The 20,789-nt window shown below is 41.3% G+C and overlaps 1 protein-coding gene across 1 annotated transcript; it reads right to left on the reverse strand.

Annotated features, from left to right (window-relative positions):
- Positions 1 to 17,562: 17,562 nt before the first annotated feature.
- Positions 17,563 to 20,589, reverse strand: LOC311284575 (NXPE family member 3-like). Its single transcript, XM_084399673.1, has 6 exons — positions 20,321 to 20,589; positions 19,693 to 20,108; positions 19,537 to 19,607; positions 19,216 to 19,419; positions 18,260 to 18,600; positions 17,563 to 17,769 (listed from the first exon to the last, which is right to left on the reverse strand). Exons 1-6 carry the CDS (start codon positions 20,570 to 20,572, stop codon positions 17,572 to 17,574), a joined length of 1,482 nt encoding a protein of 493 aa, XP_084255799.1. The 5' UTR covers positions 20,573 to 20,589; the 3' UTR covers positions 17,563 to 17,571.
- Between the last annotated feature and the right edge of the window lie 200 nt (positions 20,590 to 20,789).

Raw genomic sequence — 20,789 nt, forward strand, 5'->3', positions numbered from 1 at the left:
AACCAGTGAGAAATGTATTCATAAATCTTTAAAACTATCTAATTAAATCTTGGGCACAAAACATTCAGCCAGTAAATAAAACCTGGATAATCTATATTTTATATATATATATATATATATATATATATATATAGAGCACCACAAGTTTATCCTCCATCATCGCACTTTCCGGGCGTTCAAAGCAACTGTAGCTTTCATCACTACAACGGAAGGCCCGCCTCTCCATTCTCACACACACACACACACACACACACACACACACACACACACACACACACACACACACACACACACACACACACACACACACACACACACACACACACACACACACACACACACACACACACACACACACACACACACACACACACACACACACACACACACACACACACTTTTCTTTTTTGCCTTTCCATCATTTAGACTCCCTCACACACTGTCTGTTAACGTTAGACTTCCAAAACGCGACGGGGTAAAAAAAGAGGTGTTCAATGGCTTTACGTCATAGGCGACAGGCCTCAATTGGTGAGGGGCCTAGACATGGTTGGACCTGCACTTCGTTAGTGCTTTCTGATTAGCCTGTGTTTCTATTGAAATAAGAGGCCGCTGCGGCCCGCCGTACGGATTGAGCAGAGAGCAAAGCAATGTATAACTATTATCGGTAACACTTTATAATAACGTTCAGTTGCAAGTCATTTATAAGTGGTTAGTTAATGATGAACTAATAATTTACAAAACATTCATAAATGATTAGCAAGTGATATACTAACATTTTATGTATGTTTTGTAAATTCCGTTACAAGTCATTTACAAGTGATTAGTAAATGATTAACTAATTATTTATGAAACATGACTATGCATTCATAAATGATTAATAAGTGATATGTTCATTATTTTATTTATGTTTTGTAGATTCAGTTATAAGTCATTTACATTTGATTAGCTAATGATTAACTAATCATTTACAAAACATGACTATATGTTTCATAAATGTAATTTTTTTTTTTTTTTTTTTTATGTTTTGCTCATATCAGGTGCACAGTGGTTAAAATACTCAGAGAAAACAACGCATGAATAAATCATTTACAACACTTTCTGCATCCCCTAATCTAAAGTGTAAACTATTCATCACTTGTAAATGTGTTATACATCATTCGTAGATTACCACTTCAAGAATCAATAAAGCATAAGATCAACGAATCTTATCTACGAATGATGTGTAATACATTTAAAATTGTACGGCCTGAAATGGAACGTTTTCACCGTTTGGTGTAGAGAGTGTGAGGTGGACCCAGTTAACTGCCCAGTGGCTTCAGTGCTGGAGTTCCTCCAAGATCGATTCTCGGCTGATCTTACCCCATCCACACTCAAGGTGTACGTGGCTTCCATTGTGGCTTTCTACGCTCCTCTGGGTGTTGGGACTCTGGGGAGACATCAGCTGGTCGTACGTTTCCTCCGTGGGGCTTGGAGGATGAAACCTGCGGCCCGTACCAGGGTTCCCACATGGGACCTGGCAGTGGTTCTCGAAGGGCTGGTCGAGGCCCTCTTCGAACCTCTGGAGTCGGCTGAGGCCAAGAACCTTTCCCTCAAAGTATCTTTTAGACTAGCCATTACTTCTCTGAGGAGAGCAGGAAACCATCAGGCGCTCTAATTATCTCATGGGTGCCTGGAGTTTGCTCCAGGCGACATTAAGGCTATCTTGCATCCCAGGCCGGGCTATGTGCCTAAAGTGCCTTCTAATGTGGCACGGCCTACGGTTCTGCAGGCTTTTCATCCCCCACCTCACCTGACGGTGGATGAAAAGAGACTTAATTTGCTCTCCCCTGTCAGAGCTCTCAAGATATATATTCAGAGGTCCTCTTCATGGCGGAAGTCAGACCAATTGCTGGTGTGTTTCGGGTCGCCCAAGAAGGGGCTTCCCGCATCTAAACAGACCATCATCAACTGGATCGTTCAGGCAATATGTATGGCTTATCAGTTTGCCTTCACCTTTGGCCGTGAGGGCTCATTCAACCAGAGGCATGGCGTCCTCTAGAGCCCTCCCTTCACACCAATCATGATTGTCTTAGTTTCATTCATGCTTCAGAGGCGCTATGCTGGGGGGCGTTCCCCAAATTGTCATAGTCGATGCAGTGTCTCGTTCCCTCGTGTAACAAGGGTTACAGTCGTAAACCGAGACATTTTTTGACAAACACCAAGGTTGTGTGCATGTGGTAATTTAATTGCCGTCCAAATCCACATCTCTAAGTTTACAAGAAGAGATCACATCAGACTTTACTGTTTAAATAATTTTTTAATCACTGCTGAGCACTGTACATGCGTTGTACACTTTTGTCACTGTGCTGGAAAGTATTTACAAGAAACATTTTTCATCACAACTCCACCTCAGTGAACAAAAAGGAGAAAGAACAAAGCACGTAAACATTTGAAATCGGCCGTTATTGTGGCAGCATGTATGATACAATTTAAAGATATGTAGGCTAGGCTATTATAGTTTGGATTATTTTTTTAAATATCCCATTAATCCTAATAAATGCAATTTCAACTATTTCTGATGTGATTCTTTTATAAAGAACACCGCTTTCTCACATAACACAGTGAAGCAGCACCTGTATAAGTGAACAATTGATTCTCGAGCCGTCGATATAATCAAATTGAGCACCACCCCCACGGACAGCACCTGGTAACGTCACACGTAAAAAGCTATATCTTAAAGGGGACCTATTATGCCCCTTTTCACAAGATGTAAAATAAGTCTCTGATGTCCCCAGAGTGTGTATGTGAAGTTTTAGCCGATCATTTTTCGGCTAAACAGATCATTTTTTACAATTTTTTTTGTTCTCAGAAAACGCGCTGTTTTAGTGTGTGCCCTTTAAATGCAAATAAGCTGCTGCTGCACAGCACAGGGGGCGGAGCTTCATGAGCTCACGCTCAGTCTCTCAGGACAATTTCATCTTTTGGAAAGATGATAATATCAGAAACTCTCAGTAACGGTGTTCATTTCGACCCGGAGTCGGACAATGATGCCTACAGAGTCAGAGTGCTGTATGGAGATGGAACAGGTATAGTTTAGTTTAATTACGGTTATAACGTATTTGTCATCTGCTTGTATGTATCCACTATTAATAGCCTACAAGTCTGCTGTTTCGGACCAGGTCCGAATGATGATCAAAAATATACTGATGAGTTTAATAAAGTTTATTGTACATCACACAAAGGATGAAGCCTCAGTTTTACTCCAGAAAATCACCGTAAGAGCTGAGTAAACACTGTATAAGAAGTGCGTAAGTAACTTACATAAACGAATTTCGGTAGAGTTGAGGGAGCATTTTCTTTGAAAACAAAATAATTCCACCTCGTCTTCAGCGGCTGCCTCAGATTTCGGGAGTAAATAGAGAGAGCTATGTGGATTAATACATCCATCCAACCACACAACACCTACAACGCTGGGAGACATTCTCGTCAGTGCAGATAGCAGATGTGTACAACTCGTTGTGAACTCGATCAGGGCGGGTCTATGTTGAAACGGCAGTGTCTGTCAACACTCGTGGGCGGGGCCTGTGGCTTTAGTGACGTCACTAAAGCCACATTCTGAAAACAGGTCGTTATGAGACACTGCTGATGATTTATGGGGATTAATAAAAAAGGAGTGAGTGGATTTCTATCACTATTGGGTGGTTGTGTACACACACTGCCAACACACATTTATGTCCAAACAGCATGCAAAAGCGAATTTTGCATAATAGGTCCCCTTTAAGCAACCTCCTAAGGTATAGTTCGGGAAACATGCCTAGAAATGGTATGCCTTTAGTTATGTTGTACCTTTAGAGTCTTTGTAGCGCTAAGAGACAACGTTGTGACAACTCGTCTAATATCAAAGACAAAAATGAAACACAAAAAAAAATAAGGGGGGAATCACATCCAAATATAATTGCAAACCACCAGCTCAAAATGAATATATATCAAAATAATATATCACAACACCATAAAGCAATAATAGCTTACAATCACCCAAAACCTGGTCCAATGAGTCCTTCAACATTAGTTCAGTCCATACAAGGTAAACACAAAACCATAAAAGGATAATATGGATAATATGTGAGTAATGGAAATAATGAACCTGCAATCCAGCGATGATCAATCCGATTGTTGGTGCACAAAAGTTCAGTTCAAATTTAGATCAGTTGCGACCACAGTCTCATCACCGAAAGAAAACTCACTCAGCCAAAACTTGTAGTCCTCAGGGCCAGGTTGAAAAGAAAATATATAATCCACCAAAGAAATCCAATCGAAGAAGATTTGATGCTGGGGTTAAGTCCGTATTGAACACAAGGATTCCGGGTAACACCAAACAACACAATTGAGGAAATATGGCCTACATTGAGTATTGCAAACACACTGTTCCTCAAATAGTAGCCAAAAGAGGCATAAACATTGAGCCTCAACTCAAAACCCATCTTAAGTAAAAAGAGTGAGCCCTCTCTCCAAATCAAGCCACCACATGGCCCTCCCAGCTAGATCACTCATTCTTCTTTATATGGGTATTCTAACCCCCTTACCTGAGGGCGTTGCCCCCTTGTGACCAGGAAGATAATTACAAAACAGCTATAGACAGCCAGTAATAGTGAACACACTCTGGAACTGTTACAACGTTATCGGGAAATCCAGCCCATGACATTAGCTTTCACTGTTACGCTGATGATACTCAGCTCTATATTTCTTTGTGCCCCGACGAAACTTACCAATTCACAAAATGAATGCATAGCTGATATAAAAAATAATAGTAAATAACTAGTAATTTCCTACAACTTAATTCTGAAAAAACAGAGATTCTAGTTATTAGACCACAAACCCCTGCAGGCAATAACCTAGATACTGTCTAACACTTGTTGGATGTTCTGTCACATCTTTGTCGTCAGTTAGGAACGTGGGTGTGCTCTTTGATGCCAATCTTTCATTTGAAAGCCACGTTTCTAGCATCGGTAAAACTGCATTCTTCTATCTTAAAAGTATGTATGAATTACGACATATGCTCTCAATGACAAATGCGGAAAAGTTAGTTCATCCATTCATGACCTCAAGGCTAGATTATTGAAATTCTCTACTGGCTGGTTGCCCTGCACACTTAATAAACAAACTCCAGCTGGTCCAAAACGCAGCAGCTAGGGTACTAGAACCAGGAAGTATGACCATATTAATCTGGTTCTGTCAACACTGCATTGGCTCCCTATTAAACATCCTTTACATTTTAAAATCACTTAAAAAAAAAACAAAAAAACATTAAATGGTTTAGCTCCCTAGTACTTAATGCATTATAGTCCTACTTGTCTATTGCAATCTCAAAATTCTGGCCAGTTGACAATAGCTATAATATCAAAATCAACTGCAGGCGGTAGATTCTTTTCCTATTTAGCACCTAAAACCTGGAACAGTTGTAATGAATTAGCTCTATGAAATATTAATAATCAATAATAACTGGTTATAATTATATTTGGATATTAGTTAATATTTGGATCAGTTAATATAATTAACTTAATGTAATAAAATTAATATTACAATCAACCCAACTGTCCGTCCCGTGAACACTCAGCGTTAATTGTTTATTAATTCTAAAAAATATTCATTTCCGTGGAAGGGAAATGCCTTTCTTACTGTACAGTACTAAGAGCCTGTAGTCAAAATCTAAATCGTAAAGTAAACTTTGTTGCAAGCAGAGAATCAGAACCAAATACGTATTGTGCACAAGTTTTATTAACTAAATCACAAACATAACTAAACTAAACACATACACACATGCACGGGTGAAAGGGTGAGTGACAGAATGGAATCGGAAGCAGGAAATGGAACTATGGGAAAGACCCATTTAACTATGAAAATTATGAGCATATGGCTGAGCACATGCAGATTGTGACCTGCCGGCCCTGGGTCGGAGAGGCCACGCAGGCAACCAAGGAGTGAGTAAGTCGGAAGAGTAGATGGCTGCCCATTCAGTAATGGAAAAGTTGCAGTTTTCCTCTGAGTTGGATTGAAGAAAATACAGTCTGACTCTGTTGGGAGAGTGAAGGCATAGCAGGCTGTGATCACAGCCAACGAAATTGTGATCACAGCCAGCCGGGGCCACAGACATCAACCCGAAGAAGCAGCAGTGAATCCAGCAACAAGAGAGTAAGGCCCTGTCCACACTACTGCGTTTTCGTATAGAAACGGAGAATTAAAACGAATACGATCTCCGTCCACACCAGCGTTTAAGCTGCGTATTAGAATTGATCTCCGTCCACATTAAAACGACTGAAAACGCGGATCACGTGACCATTCACCAACACTGGGCATGCGTGTGCCGGTTTAAACCTAGAGACTTTCATACATAGACTGTAAAAAAAATGCTTTCAAACATCAAAATATCATTTATTAATATGTATTTGTGTCAAAATGACATATAAACATCTTTTCCTATTCTATTTTGCCTGGAAACGCTTCCAACACGCTTGCGTGTCGCATGAAAAATAGGCGTCGGTTCTATTTCTAGCATGCACGCGTTTTCCGCCTGAGACGCGGCAGTTTCTTACTGTAAGAAACTGTTCCAGCGGGTGGAGTTTACTGTCTTTTAGTGAATATTACCTGTGTATACTCCATGACTGATGACACCCAATCATAGAGCCGAGCGTGAGCTTCTGCGTCATTGTTTCTAAAGTCTTCCGTTTTGACCCGTCCAGACTAAAACGCCCTCCGGAGATTCAAAACGAAAAACGGGTCGGCAGCATTTCTAAACTTCTCCGTTTTGGGTCTCCGTTTTTGCCGTTTTAGTGTGGACGGGAGGTGCAAACGTAGCAAAAGGTCTCGGGGTCTCTAGTGTGGACGGGGCCTAAGAGAGCTGATCTTGTGATCAGTGATTTTTAAAGCGTGAAGATGTCACACCCTCTGGGGGTGTGTGAGTCAATAAGAAGTGTTCCCTTTGGAGGGAAAGTATTAAGACCCATTGTGTTCTAGCAGGGCATTTGAATATGTAATTTCATTGGGTGTTTAAGAAAAGAATCTTCAAGATTCTTATAATACTAATGTGTTGCGCAGCTATCGGCATATCATGTACACAATCATTTCGATCTTCAAAGTACCAATTTATAGAGACCAAACATGGTATAGGTGACCATTGACTCTATTGTAAAATACACAGCATCAACAAAATAATAGTATTAAAAGACATTACACAAGACAGTCATTCACAAAATGTTATGTTATGCATGCTCATTTATAGGTCGGTTCGTTGATAAATGAATGCAGGAAAGTCTGATTTAATGTCTGTAGGACCTATGGCCGAGGCCCTGACCACATTTTTAACAGCAATAAAACCAACTTATCTGATCGTAGTCATGGTAACCAAAGACCCTTCTTGCCCTTGTTGGGGGGATGGGACCACAGATCCCAGAGTGTTTTAAATATTATTTGTTAACTATAACAAATAATTGTGTCTGATATGTCTCAGTCGTTACACAGTCTTCCTAGCATTGTTAGGGAAGCAGACACACTCTGTCAGCTTAAATATAGACTAAAAACACATCTCTTTTACCTGGCATTCACAGGCATACACACGTCATAATTTTCACAGATTCAGTTTTTGAAGTTTACATGGAGATGACAATGATATCGCTTTTAAAACCTGTGTAAGGCGGGTGCCAGTTCATCTGAGCGCCCTCTCGAGGAACAAAAGGCTCTGCTGAGAATTAACATTAACTTGCATATGTAACAGCAACACCCGAAACGCAACACACAGTACAGTTCACACCTTACTCTTACAGCCTCATCATATCAACCTGCTTCCCCTCTTCTCCTTCTCCCCTAGAACTCACTGAAAACCCATGCAATGTTATGTGTACAAAAAGTAACTATACATGTTTGGTATCATTTAAAATGTCTTAGTGCGCCTGGTAAAATGGTCTCATTCTCCCAGCAATAATGAAAAGCTAAAAGAAGTTATGAAATATGAGAAAAGTCCCTTAAAGGTGTTCCCTCCCCAGAACCTCCATTCATACCACCTCCTGTATGCTGATCTCACAGTTGTGAACCCCTCAATAGGGGACCAAAATCTAATTATAATGACAAACAATTAAATTTAAATTAATAGTATTCTATTGTTGCGGGCCAAACATTGAATGGAAAGGATGTATTACTTTATGTATTAAAGTACAATAACATAGTTGCAAGGTTATGAATGCATTTGTCAAGTATTTTTTGATGCATTCACCCCCAACCACGCCCCTACCCCTTAACCACGCCCCCACCCTTAGCCACGCCTCCCTAAACCACGCCCCCACCCATCAACCACGCCCCCGTCCTCTTTTCTGAAAACTAAAATATGGTCACCCTATCTTATGAATTGGATTTTTAATTATTGCTTCATTATCCGGTCAATAAATTGTAAACGTTTGATTTTATTCTGACTGACTCTAAGATTGTTTTTCCCAAATAGATTATCGGATTCGTATACTTCCACAAGTTTTGCGTCAGATTAGCAACGGCTAATATTTAGCATCAGTTCAAGCGTGCTTGGGTGCAGAGACGAGTTATTTCCGTTTAGAATAGCGAATGCTTTGTTTGATCAACCTAAATCCGGGTGCGTCTAATACCTCTGTTCTCTTACGAGAGGTTCTCTCGTATTGCGTAAGTTGCTTACGCTACGGGAAAGTTGTCTTTCTTTGAGATCTGAAGCCAAAAAATTATCCTTAATTTTGTATTCATTGTCAACGCAGTGCAGCAGCCGGCAGACCATGGCAGGCTGTATAAGCTTCGCGCCCTCCATACCCTTCTAACCGTCAAGGTGGGTGTGGCCAGTGTGTATATAAGGAGGGCTCGTAGGCTGAGAATCTGATTTTCTTGTCTTCAGCGAAGCTCTTCGCATCGCTGGATCTTGAGAGCCGCCGCCGTTGAAACCAGCGACCAGCAAGCCTAGGACAGCGCCTGAAGAAGCCGGCCGCCTTCGCCGCCTTCAGCCATCCGTGCCTGCTACGCTATCCAGCGACATATCCTTTTATTACTGCTGTGGGTGTTCGCCCTGCGACATACACTTTCTCTCATTCTAAAAGAGCACGAGGCGTTTTTCTAAAAATGCCTCGTCTTTCCTGCGGCTCGTGCCGCGCCCCGCTCAGCAACGGAGACCGCCACCTCATCTGCGCTCTCTGCCTGGGCCGCGAGCACGCCGCCACCGCACTCTCTACGGGCGGCTGCCCAGAGTGCGAAGAACTTTCAATGTCGACCCTGCGGGCTCGACTTGAAGTTTTCGACCAAGCTGTCGCTCCGCCTGTCCCTGCTGGGCCGTGCAAGAAGAAGCGCCGCTCACAGAGACCACCTGAGACTGATGAGGCACTTAGAAGCTCGCCGGAGCCCCTCCCTCGAGCTTCTCTTTCACCATCTCCGCCCTCCGTCCCGGCCGCTCAACCGCCGGCTCCCGCCCGCGCCGGCGCCGCATCAGGGGATGAGGCCATTGGGTTTGACGAGCACACCTCTGACAGCTGTTCTATCCTGGCTTCTGACAGCGAGGAATGGTCTACCGCCTCCTCTACAGTCCAGGATTCCGGCCGCACTCGAGCAGGCGAGGACGCGGAGCTTTTGCGCCTCCTCACCACGGCCGTTGACCAGCTGGGCCTCGAGTGGTCTCCTCCTAAGGAGCCAGCACCCAACAGACTCGGCGGCTGCTTTCTACATCGCCGCCGCCGTTCGCCAGCGTCCAGAACTGCACCCTTCCTGCCAGAGCTCCACAGCGAGCTCTCTATCGTAGAATGCACCTTTCTCCGCGAGAGTCTCTTCCCACGCTTCATCGACGCTCTCACAGGTTGACGCCGCCGCTGAAAAGGGATATAATGTCATTCCCCCCGTGGAAGAGGCGGTTGCAGCGCACCTTTGCCCGCCTTCTGGATGGCGCTCAAAGGCTGCCCTCCCATCTCCGCGCTTTCGCCGCCGCCGGACAGGCTGCATCTGCCCTTCACTCGATGGCCGTGCTGCAGATTCTTCAAGCCAATCTTCTCCGCGATTTGGACGAGAAAGGCTCTGACTCTGCTTCCATCACGGATTTACGAAGCGCGACGGACCTTTCCCTTCGCGCCACGAAATCCGCTGCCCAGGCCATTGGACGGTGCATGGCCTCTCTGACTGTTACTGAGAGGCATCTCTGGTTGACGCTCGCCGACATGAGGGAGTCTGAGCGCGCGGTGTTTCTCAACGCCCCCCTCTCCCCCACCGGCCTGTTCGGCCCAGCAGTAAACGGGATCGTGGACCGCTTCTCGGAGGTGCAGAAAACTACACAGGCTATGAACCTTTTTCTGCCTCGACGCTCAAGCTCTGCTGCACGCCGTCCTCGTGACCAGCCTGCACAAAGCTCCGCCCAGCGTCCAGCTCGACCTCCGTCCTCGCAGCGACGACAGGGCTGCCGCCCTAGATTGCGCTCGACCAGCCGAAACAGACCGCCTCCGCCGCGGGGACCCCGGCAGAGGATTACGGTGAAACCTGAGCCCGCTAAGTCCTCCTAGCCCGAGAAAAGAAGCGACGGCTGAGTCCCGCTGAGGCCGGACCACCGTCAAAGCTTCACGTTCTGCCAGTCCCCGTTGCCACGGTTACTGCAGACAGTTACTTCGCAGCCAACGAGCCGGTAAATCCACCTTCTCGCCTGCACACAACCGCCGTTTTTACGGCGACCCAGAGAAATCTCAAAAAGAGCATAATGTCTGGTTGCACGGCTCACGCCGTATGTGTTTCAAGTGCAGTAAGTGTGCCCACGCTTCCGTGTTCACCCCTGTACATAAGCACCATAAATCCTGTGTCTCTCACAGAGCCCACTCTCATAAAGCAGGCAAAAGCCGCTCGAGTGTTGAAAGTAGGTCACGTGTCCACCTCCCTGTGCCCACACCTACCCACTGCCCGCTCTGTTACACGGCCTCTCACGACCGGTCAGGTTTTAAATGTAAGTCCTGTGCCCGCAATACGAGAGAACCTCTCGTAAGAGAACGTACTCGGTTACCTAATTTAACCTCGGTTCTCTCTAGAAGAGGGAACGAGTATTGCGTAACCGGCCGTGTCGCGCCACGAGCTTTTGCGCTTCAGACTGTGAAAACCAGATTCTCAGCCTACGAGCCCTCCTTATATACACACTGGCCACACCCACCTTGACTGTTAGAAGGGTATGGAGATCAAAAATTCTTTGAAGGTATTTTTCCAACAATTGGTATATCCAGTCTGCAAATAGAAGTAGAAGTTACAAGATATGAGTTGATTTCATTTATTAAAACTACCAGGGACACATTAGCTGCTGTCCAAGAGGAACTTCGAGGACTCAGCCTAATTGCTTTACAGAATAGGCTGGTCCTGGATCAGCTGACTGCGGCAGGAGGAGGGGTGTGTGTTATTATTGGAACTTCATGCTGCACATACATTCCCGAGAATGATTTAGACGGCCATTTAAGGTATAAATAACATGACAATTGAATTGAATTGAATTGCTCAAGAATTACGAGAAAGAGATGTGAGTGACAGAAGTGGGTTCAGAGATTGGATCACAAGTTGGAAACAAATGCTTGTATCTGCTTTAATCCCAATAGGGGTTATACTTTTAATTCTTGCATTTATTATTTGCTATATTATTCCATTTATTAGGATTTTGATTTATCGTGCTATGAATACTTTTGTATCTTCTCAATATGCTTTGATGAACAGAACTGTAAAGTATTAATAAGTTTTGAAGGAAATGTTTGATTGAAGGATGTTTATTGTACAAAAATAGACATGCAGAGAATGATATGATATGATAATTATATGATATGATAATTATCTATCAAAGGGGCCATTGTCAGAAATTCTAGTTTTAAATCTCTGCATAGTCCAAGGCAGTGATGGACTACTCGAGTCCTGGACTCGGACTCGAGTCCGACTCGAGTCCCTATTCTCTGGACTCGAGTCCGACTCGAGACTCTATTCTCAGGACTCGTGACTTGACTTGGACTCGCGGACTGATGACTCGTTCTTGGACTCGGACTCGAGGATATAAAATCGGACTTGAGCATTCATCAAATGAATGACGTTGGATGAAGTTTCTGACTAAATAGGTTTTAAAATTTGATATAAGATGTTACACTTTTCCTGTTTTGGGAATTTGGCACGCGCGCGCTCTCACCGTCTTCAAACAACACGAGCGGTGCTCCCTCCTCTAATATTAATCAAAATCAATTGACACGATAGTAAAAGGTCGGAAGACCGAAGTTTCACGTAGATCATTCAGAGATTTTTTCTCCTGAATTACCGCGAGGTGTGAATTGTGCTGAAAAAAAAAAAAAAAAAACGTTTGCCTTATCTTCTCTGAAAAGCGTTCCGCACATTCAGCTGACATTAGCCACAATTTCAATAAACGAAAAGACCTATCTAGTGATGAAATGTTTTCTGTGTTGACACAAATCTTGTCCTGTCCTAAACTGCCGAGATAATAACACAAGGCGTGCCGTATAGGCTACACGTCCATTAATGACACGTCCGATTCGCGAACTAATGACTCCTTTGAACGATTCACTTTAATGAATGGTTAAAACAACTGACCATCTGTCCAGCAACGAACTCACGAGACGTCTGAATCGGTGTATAACAAATCGGTAACACTTTACAATATGTTCCATTTATTAAACTCTAGTTAACTACATTAGTTAACATTTAGGCTACTATTAATAAACTGCACTTCTACAGCATTGTTAATGTTAATTTCAACATTTAGCCTACTAATAGCCTACATTATTGAAATCAAAAGTTTTTATTTATATTTATTTATATTGTATTTATTATTTATAATTGTCAACACAGTGGTGTCATTTTTGTTTAATGTAGACCCTCTTTTATAATTATATCAGCTCTTTAAAGGTGCATTGCGCGAGAGTCTGAGTTTTCGCAGAACTACGCCCCCTCTGGCGGCAAGCGAAACTGCAACCAGAGGTGTGCACGCTCACGGACCACACGCACGCTTGCACGAGCTCGAGCTGGTCATAACCCAAGGAGCATCAGCCGCACAAATCTTTTGTTTACAATCATAATGTCTTCAGAGGTAATAAAGTTTTAAATCTGCAAGTAATTTAAAATATGTGAAAGGAAAGGCAATTGAGTAAATAACACACTTATGTGTGAGGGAAAAAATGGGGGTAGTAGAAAACTTCGTTTTTTATTCCCATCTATCTCCATGTTGAACTGTGTTATGTGTTTACTGTATCCACTTATGACTATTATTATGGAAACACGTTCATGAACAATATAAGTTATAACTTTGTAAAAGCTCAAAATTGTAATCATGATACCATACCATACACAGTCGGTCAACAAAGTACACCCAAATGTCTCAAGGTAATAAACAATCAAGTGGCACTATGACGTTACCATAAAAGCCAAACAGGCTAATCCGCCGAAGATTTGCGGGGGTTTAGCCTGTTTTATTGATCAGCTAAGTAGCATATTCCAATAGCAATACATCGTAATTAAGCAGTAATTTGCTCAAAATTTGTGTCTAAGTATCTAACTTATATATCAGCATTTTATATCACAATCATTCTGAACCTGATCACTGACAATGGTAAGTTAGTAAAACCTATTCCGATTGTACATTTATCTAGCTTACGCTAAAGCATTACACATTTTATGGATCGTCATTTATTGTCATTATTGGCCGTATCAGACATTAGAGAATGGGATATATCTTACCTTTTTATCAAGAAAAAAGCCAACTGAGGATCCCGTTTGAGCCCTAGAGCAGACCGGAGATCTCTCCATTTGTTGAAAGCCTTCCCTATGTTTACTCTCGTCTTACCCCGACGCCTGTCTGACTCCAATTTGGACCTTTTGGTTGCACTAGACAAAAGTTCTCTTTTTTTTTTATCTTACGTGGAGTTTGCGTTGGTGTTTGAAATGAACTACAAGCCGGTCTCTTAGAATCCATTTTCTACGGAGAATGGCGGCGTCGGCGCATACACAAACCTGCCACAGACATATGAGCGTGCCGTGAACGCGCATGACGTCACGCCCAGTCTCAGATTCCGACCCGAATCCCTCTTATTTATTTTACTGTACAGGATTATAGAGGCAATCGCAGTGATCAGAGAAGGGCTCAGTCAGCCCATCAGGCAATTGTTTAAGCATGTATGGGTTAGAAAACGGGTATTTTTAACATGAAAAGTTGCGCAATGCACCTTTAAAGGTGCCAGAGTAGAGAAATGTAGGCAGTCTTGAAATATAACACAGACTCAACCTTGATGACTCGACTCGGACTCGAACACTGGGGACTCGAGACTCGACTCGGACTCGAACTCAGGTACTGGTGACTCGACTCGCTCTCTTCTTTGGTGACTCGGACTTGGACTCGGACTCGAACACAGGGACTCGAGACTTGACTCGGACTCGACAGTTGGTGACTCGACTACAACACTGGTCCAAGGCTTACTTATGCATGCACTATAAGATTCCTTTATATGAACGTAATGGCCACATCTGTTATACATTAGGTCTCTGTGTTCGAATGGTGTAGCCTATGGTGTACATTGAAGGTCTTTCTGGAGGTACAGGACTGTAGGGATATTTAACCGGAAACTGACCATTTATAGATGTATTGTATAACTATGGTATATGATATGATATGATGTAATGTATGGTTTTATTGGTTGAAGTGGTAATACTCCCCTTGTATTTTTACTATATATTAAACCCAGAGTTTTGGGGGAGTGGAGAGAGACATTTCTTCACTATCCGCTAGCTGCCTGTCCCCTAAACACACTGTAAAAAAACGCGGTCTCTGTAGACAGCCCAGGCTCCACAAACGGCAACAAAAACAAACTGGGGCAACCCACACCACGAAACATAACAAACAGTGTTCCAGCCAATAACCGACAAGCAAGATTTGGGGGTGGGGTTTGGGGGGGTTAGTGTGCGTACACATGAAGGGGGGTGTGGAGGAGATAGAAGCATGAAGAGTGTACTGAGATCTGATACTATCTCATTTCCTGATTAGCCTCATAGTAACCAAAGTTAACTAGATAGCCTTGCGCTGTCAGGTCAGATTTCTAGGTGTGATAAAATGAGGTATGTAACTTTCAATTCAGAGAACCAAACAATGGGTTTTGTGTTCAAGATAATTTTATTCACTGTTTTGTCTTATACATGTGTCGAATGGAAGGTGCACATTCCAGTGCGACTCATGTTTGTCTGTCTTAACCTTCTGTGCCTGTAAATAAGAAAAGGTGAATGTAAATTATACAAATAATGATTTGTTTGTTAATTGTGAATCTCTTGTCTTACCTTCTTCCTGGAATGTCCTAATAGGAGGGGCTCGCGAACAGGAAGCCTGATTTATACCTTCCCAGAGGAGGAGGAGTTCAAGTATTGAGAATGTGAAATATTATTACATTGAATGCATGTCTTTTAAGATTCTCGTTGGTTTTCATGTTGAAAATGGAGTTTGATAAAGAAGATGCTAATATTCATGTTTGAATGTTGATGTTAAATTTGGTCTCATAAATAATTTATGTAGATTGTAATTGAGATAGCTTTGCCATTGGTACATTTGGATTTGAGGGGAGTAGCCTCAACTATAAAGAGTCTAATTGTTTGGACAGAGGGGGGGGGGGGGGGGGGTGAGAGAACAAAGGGTGACTGTTGGGCCTGTAGCCAACGGGTTTGATGTTCCTCACGTAAATATTATTTTGCTATGTTTTTTTTTTCTTTTTACTTTTGTTTGTACTTTGTTTTTTTCCTGTATTGAAATTTTGGTGGATGGAACCCTGTTGCACTGTTTGGAGCATGCCCTTAAGAGAAAATTAAATCACCTTTAAGAGACTTCAGAGTTTTTACCTTTTTTTTGCTGCCTGCCTAGCCACAGTTAAGATCATCTTTACCACACTAGGATTAACCCCCTTGGCTTGTCTAACACATATCAGCAAATCTAGGAATATTATATCCCCATTGTGTAACAATACATATTTGTAAATTAGGCCTATGGATCAAAATTTATGCTTACCTTCCAGCAGAATCGTGTCCAAGGATGCTTTGAAGAATAGTAGTAGTATAAGCTACACTTATAATGCTCTGGTATAATATTTATAGAACTGTCTTTTGTGAGCTGACGTATAAAGAAACAATACTTGTCTTTATAAAATAAAATTTATTTATACAAAAGATTAAGATACTGTTTAGACCATAAAACAAAAAAGGTTTGTAGCAAATCAACAAAAAGGTTACAGGTTATAATACTTTCAGCTCTATCCTATCCCAGGGCAGTCCTGTGAATGGATTTACAAAGGCTAATTACCTTATAAGCAGTTCAAGCAGTATATATGGTTAACTTGTCCTCGTCCGAATTTGTCAAGTTAAGAAATACAGCAGAGCAATATCAATCAAAGAATCTTAGCAAAAACTAAACTGAAGATGAACTATATTCTCTTCAGGGCTGCAACGACATCAAAATCAAAACGCAACAACCTCATACAAAAAGCACTGGTATATATAGGAACGTTGGTTACATCAGTTCCTGTGCCTATGCTAGGATTTTTTCCAGAGGAAGTAAAACCATGTGACTAGTAAATCATATGACAATGTAAAACATGTGACATACGTAAATCATGTGACAATGTGACTTCAGTACTACATTGTATTGACTCCTGGGAATTGTGGGAACCTATTGGTATGTGTTCGTGAATACAAGTCAGGAAATGGAGATGTGTTTGTTAGTGCATTATAAGCTTGAAGTTAGAAATATATTCTCTTAAAGTTTGATATGGCCGACACACGACCAAAGAGACGACGTTCCGATGAACAAATTGCAAAGAGGGAAAAGGATAAGGAACGCGCGAAATCCCGAATTTACATTGGAAAAGCCTGCGAAAGGTGGCGAGAACTCCGCCGCCAGAGGGGCTTCCAATCCGACATTCAGGTAGCTCTGTTTTTGCTGGACAGGTGGGTAAATCCATTTTTTTGTTTTTCTAAATGGACGTTCGTGTTCGCCTAACCAACACAAGGATATAATTAGCTAGATCTATGCAGTCAGCGCTAACTTTAGTGAATACAACATATAGGTTTATAGCAGCTAGCGATCGATCTCTATTGTAAATGATCAAGCAAATTCACAGTAGGGCGGCAGCTTGTGTGAATGATTGTCCCCACTGTTTGTTATGAATTACAAACAAATTACATTTGTATTTGGGTATGTCATTTTCAGAAAATTCTCAAAAATAGGGGCGCTGGTTAAGAGGTTAAAACTTATCTCCGTTGGAAATGACCTTCATCTGTCTGTTTCATCTGCCAAGCCGTGACAGTACCACTATGACCATTTACCCTGAAAGTTACCTCAGTTTTTGGAACCAAAGATTGAGGTTAAAAATAAATAAATAATTAATGAATTTAATTTAATTAATTTTGAGATTATACAGGTTTACAGTAAGCAGGTAGGTGCTAAGCTTGATAAATTTTAAAAATATATTTACCAGAAGTTTATTAGAGATGCTCATTTTTGTAGGTACATGCATTTCTTGGTATATTATAACAAAGTAAGGTCAATATTATTCTATTGTGTCAGGCAGGACAGATATATGAGAGCAACATGTCGACTACATTAGCAATGATAACAGGACCTGGGTGAAGATCTTCAAGTAGATAGTGACAGGACGTCATCTGCCAGACATCGACGTAGATTACTCCATCAATATCTCGGAACATCTCCTGCATCACTGTATTTTGCTGCATTGCATACCAATCACTTTGAAAAATATCCTGTAACAAAACAGATCAGTAACAGACAATGCTATAAGCATTAATATTAACTTGGTTTAAACAAACTACATTGTTTGCATTTTCTACCAGAAACAGTGATGAGTAGGTTACTTAAATTTTTGTCTGTCACCTGTTATAACTGACATTAAACTTTGACCTTGCAGGCCTATCTAGGGGGAAAACAAGGAATAGTTCATTTGAAAAAAATGATTAATTCATCTATATTTCCTCATGTTTTATGCTGAGCTCTATATTATTAAAGAAAATGAGTAGACACTCTGCAAAACCATGTAAGACAATCATACAGGTTTGTAATGACATGGTATGGACTGAATTACACCTTTATGGGATGGAATCTTGCATGAATTGGAAAATGAAGTGTCACCTCAGCACATGCATATTTGTGTTTCTAGACTTTAAATATAAAGACAGCAGGACAAATGTACCATTTCAAATACAAGACAGAAGAAATATTGAAAAGCAATTGTACCTTTAATCCTGCAGTGTTTCCAGACTTGATGATGACGGTAGTCTCAGGTGCGCGACTCAACAATGCAACAACAGACTGACGGATTTTGGCCACTTCATGCATGTAAAATGTTAATGGTTGAAAATCTAAGTGAGCATATAAAGTAAAGGCAACGACTGCATGAGGTCCACCAGTCATTTCATCAATATCATTGCTGATGTAATGCAAGTCGGTAATGGGCACTTTAGGAAATCGCAAAGGAACACTGTGTGCCCTCCAGTGAACAATGATATTATTTTTCAACTCTACAGCCATCAGGGGTCCAAGAGCATGATGAGTGTGGAGGTCCATTCTTTTTATGTCTAAATAAGATAAGTAAAACTTACATTAGACTCATTGCTTTATTTATTTCTTAAACAACTTTGCAAAGCTGCTTTTTATTGTACACAGCATCCCCCTAAAATATATGGGCACTTAAGGAATAGTACACTTAAAAACAATAACTTCTGTCATCATTTACTCACTCTCATGTTGTTCCAAACATGCATGACTTTATTTTTCTGCAGAACACATAAGATGATATTGAATGTTTCAACAGTCTTTGTCTTTAGAATGAAAGTAAATATGATCCAAATGTATGAAAATCTTCTTTTTTGTGTTCCACAACAGAAAGCCAGTCATACAAGTTTGTAATGACATGAGGGTGAGAAAATGATGACAGAATCTTTATTTTGGGGTGAACTATCCCTTTGCATGTCTGAATGTCATTGCATTAGATGCAAACAAATACTTTATGAACCATTTTTGCTATTACATTTTGCAATGAAGAAAATAATTGCAGTGTTAAAGTGCAACCTATTTAAGTCTTTTAAAAATTGTCACTTGGTTTAATATTTTGGTCTAATGGCAAGACGTTCATGCATTTGTTGATGAAGTATCCAAATACTTTTTGGGGCCTCTGTGTATGAATAACTTGCCTGGCACTTTTATTTCTAAATTCTCAAACCACTGCCTTATGGTAGAGTCTCCCATCAAGTAGACGATCTTGTTTTTAAGACAATTTCCAGTTTGTTCAGAACTGAACTGTTGGGTGTTGCACACAAAAGACTTCCAGACGTCTTTCAGATAAAACCCTGCAGGAACTGGTCTTGTCATGCCAGATCTGCATCTCTCCATTGTCTCTAAAGCAAAGAAACATTTACCTGAAGAGACAGTGTCATAATTATGCAAATTCTTGATTCTCTTACAACTAACTACATTTGATTTTAGATTATATCGGTCCTGATATATGAACATACCAATGCCTGTAGTGTTGGGAAGGACATTTATGATTTGTGTGTCTCCAGTAATAGCAACATTTGTTAATGTCCTGTGGAGAGAAAAATATATATATTCTGCAGTTTTTCTAGTTTTACAATTCCTCTGTACTTAATTTTGAATCCTTTCCCACTTACTTTGTGAAAATTTGCATCTCAAAAGGATTTAATGGGTTTTCCAAATCTGCGCTAGAGTGATAAACCAGTTTGTCACACGAAAGTTTCTTTGGTCTCTCACACTGCCACACCGTCCCTGTTTTTATATCCTTATACTCACAGCAGCAGTCGCCTTTACTCCAACTTCCATCTGCACCCCACTTAAGATTGCATTGTACTACTTCACTGATCCTGGTTTTAGCGGGTCCTGGCCCTTCAAAGTAGCCATTATAGTGGCTGCGTGGAAATGAGGACTCCCTGTATTTTTTAAGAACCTGCACAACCTCACTGGAGTGCTCTAGACGTACATAAACTTGTGCCTGACCTTCCCAGGGCAGAAGAAGAGCAACAGAGTAAGTCCCATTACGGTGATCCAGAACCTCCCCGTACACACTCGCCTTCAAGAAGAATAGAGAAGGTTAAGTGTAATGCAGAAAACGTCTGCATTAGACGAATGTCTGTTGGTAAATCCAATTTTAAAGTATATAAAACTATAATATATAAAATGTTGTAAACAAAATCAACATTTAACTGGCAAATGAAACTCAATATGACAAATATCTTAATTTTTATTTAAAAAGTATTATAAAATAATATAAAACAAACACACCTTTAGCTTTGAATTGAATAGCTTTGCTTGGAAAAAATCTCCTCCATATCTTTTCAGGTTCTTGTTGTGGTCTCTGGCTGTGATGGTAACAGAGATCTTTTCTCCCACTTTGTAACTCTCCTTGAGTCCCACAATAGAGAATGTTGAGTGGACTGGGCTTGTGCTCTGATTCAGCTGAGTGATTTCTTGATCTGGACCGGGCCAGTCCAGAGCCTTCTGTAGCCTATCCCACTCCTCTTCACTGATTCCCATGTCATGAACGGATATTGTAGATGAAGAATTATTATTTCGAGGAACTGGTTTAGGTCTGGGGGGCTGAAATGGTCTTATTTGGATCCCACCAATCAATCCCCATAGAGCCTGAGAGATGACCAGGATATCAATCAGATCATTGTGGATAAAGATACTTTCTGGATAATATTAGAAAAGATTATGTGGATATTATGCGGTTGGTGAAATCTATATGGCC

This window comes from Rutilus rutilus, assembly GCF_951802725.1.
Source record: "Rutilus rutilus genome assembly, chromosome: 24".
Lineage (NCBI taxonomy): Eukaryota > Metazoa > Chordata > Actinopteri > Cypriniformes > Leuciscidae > Rutilus > Rutilus rutilus.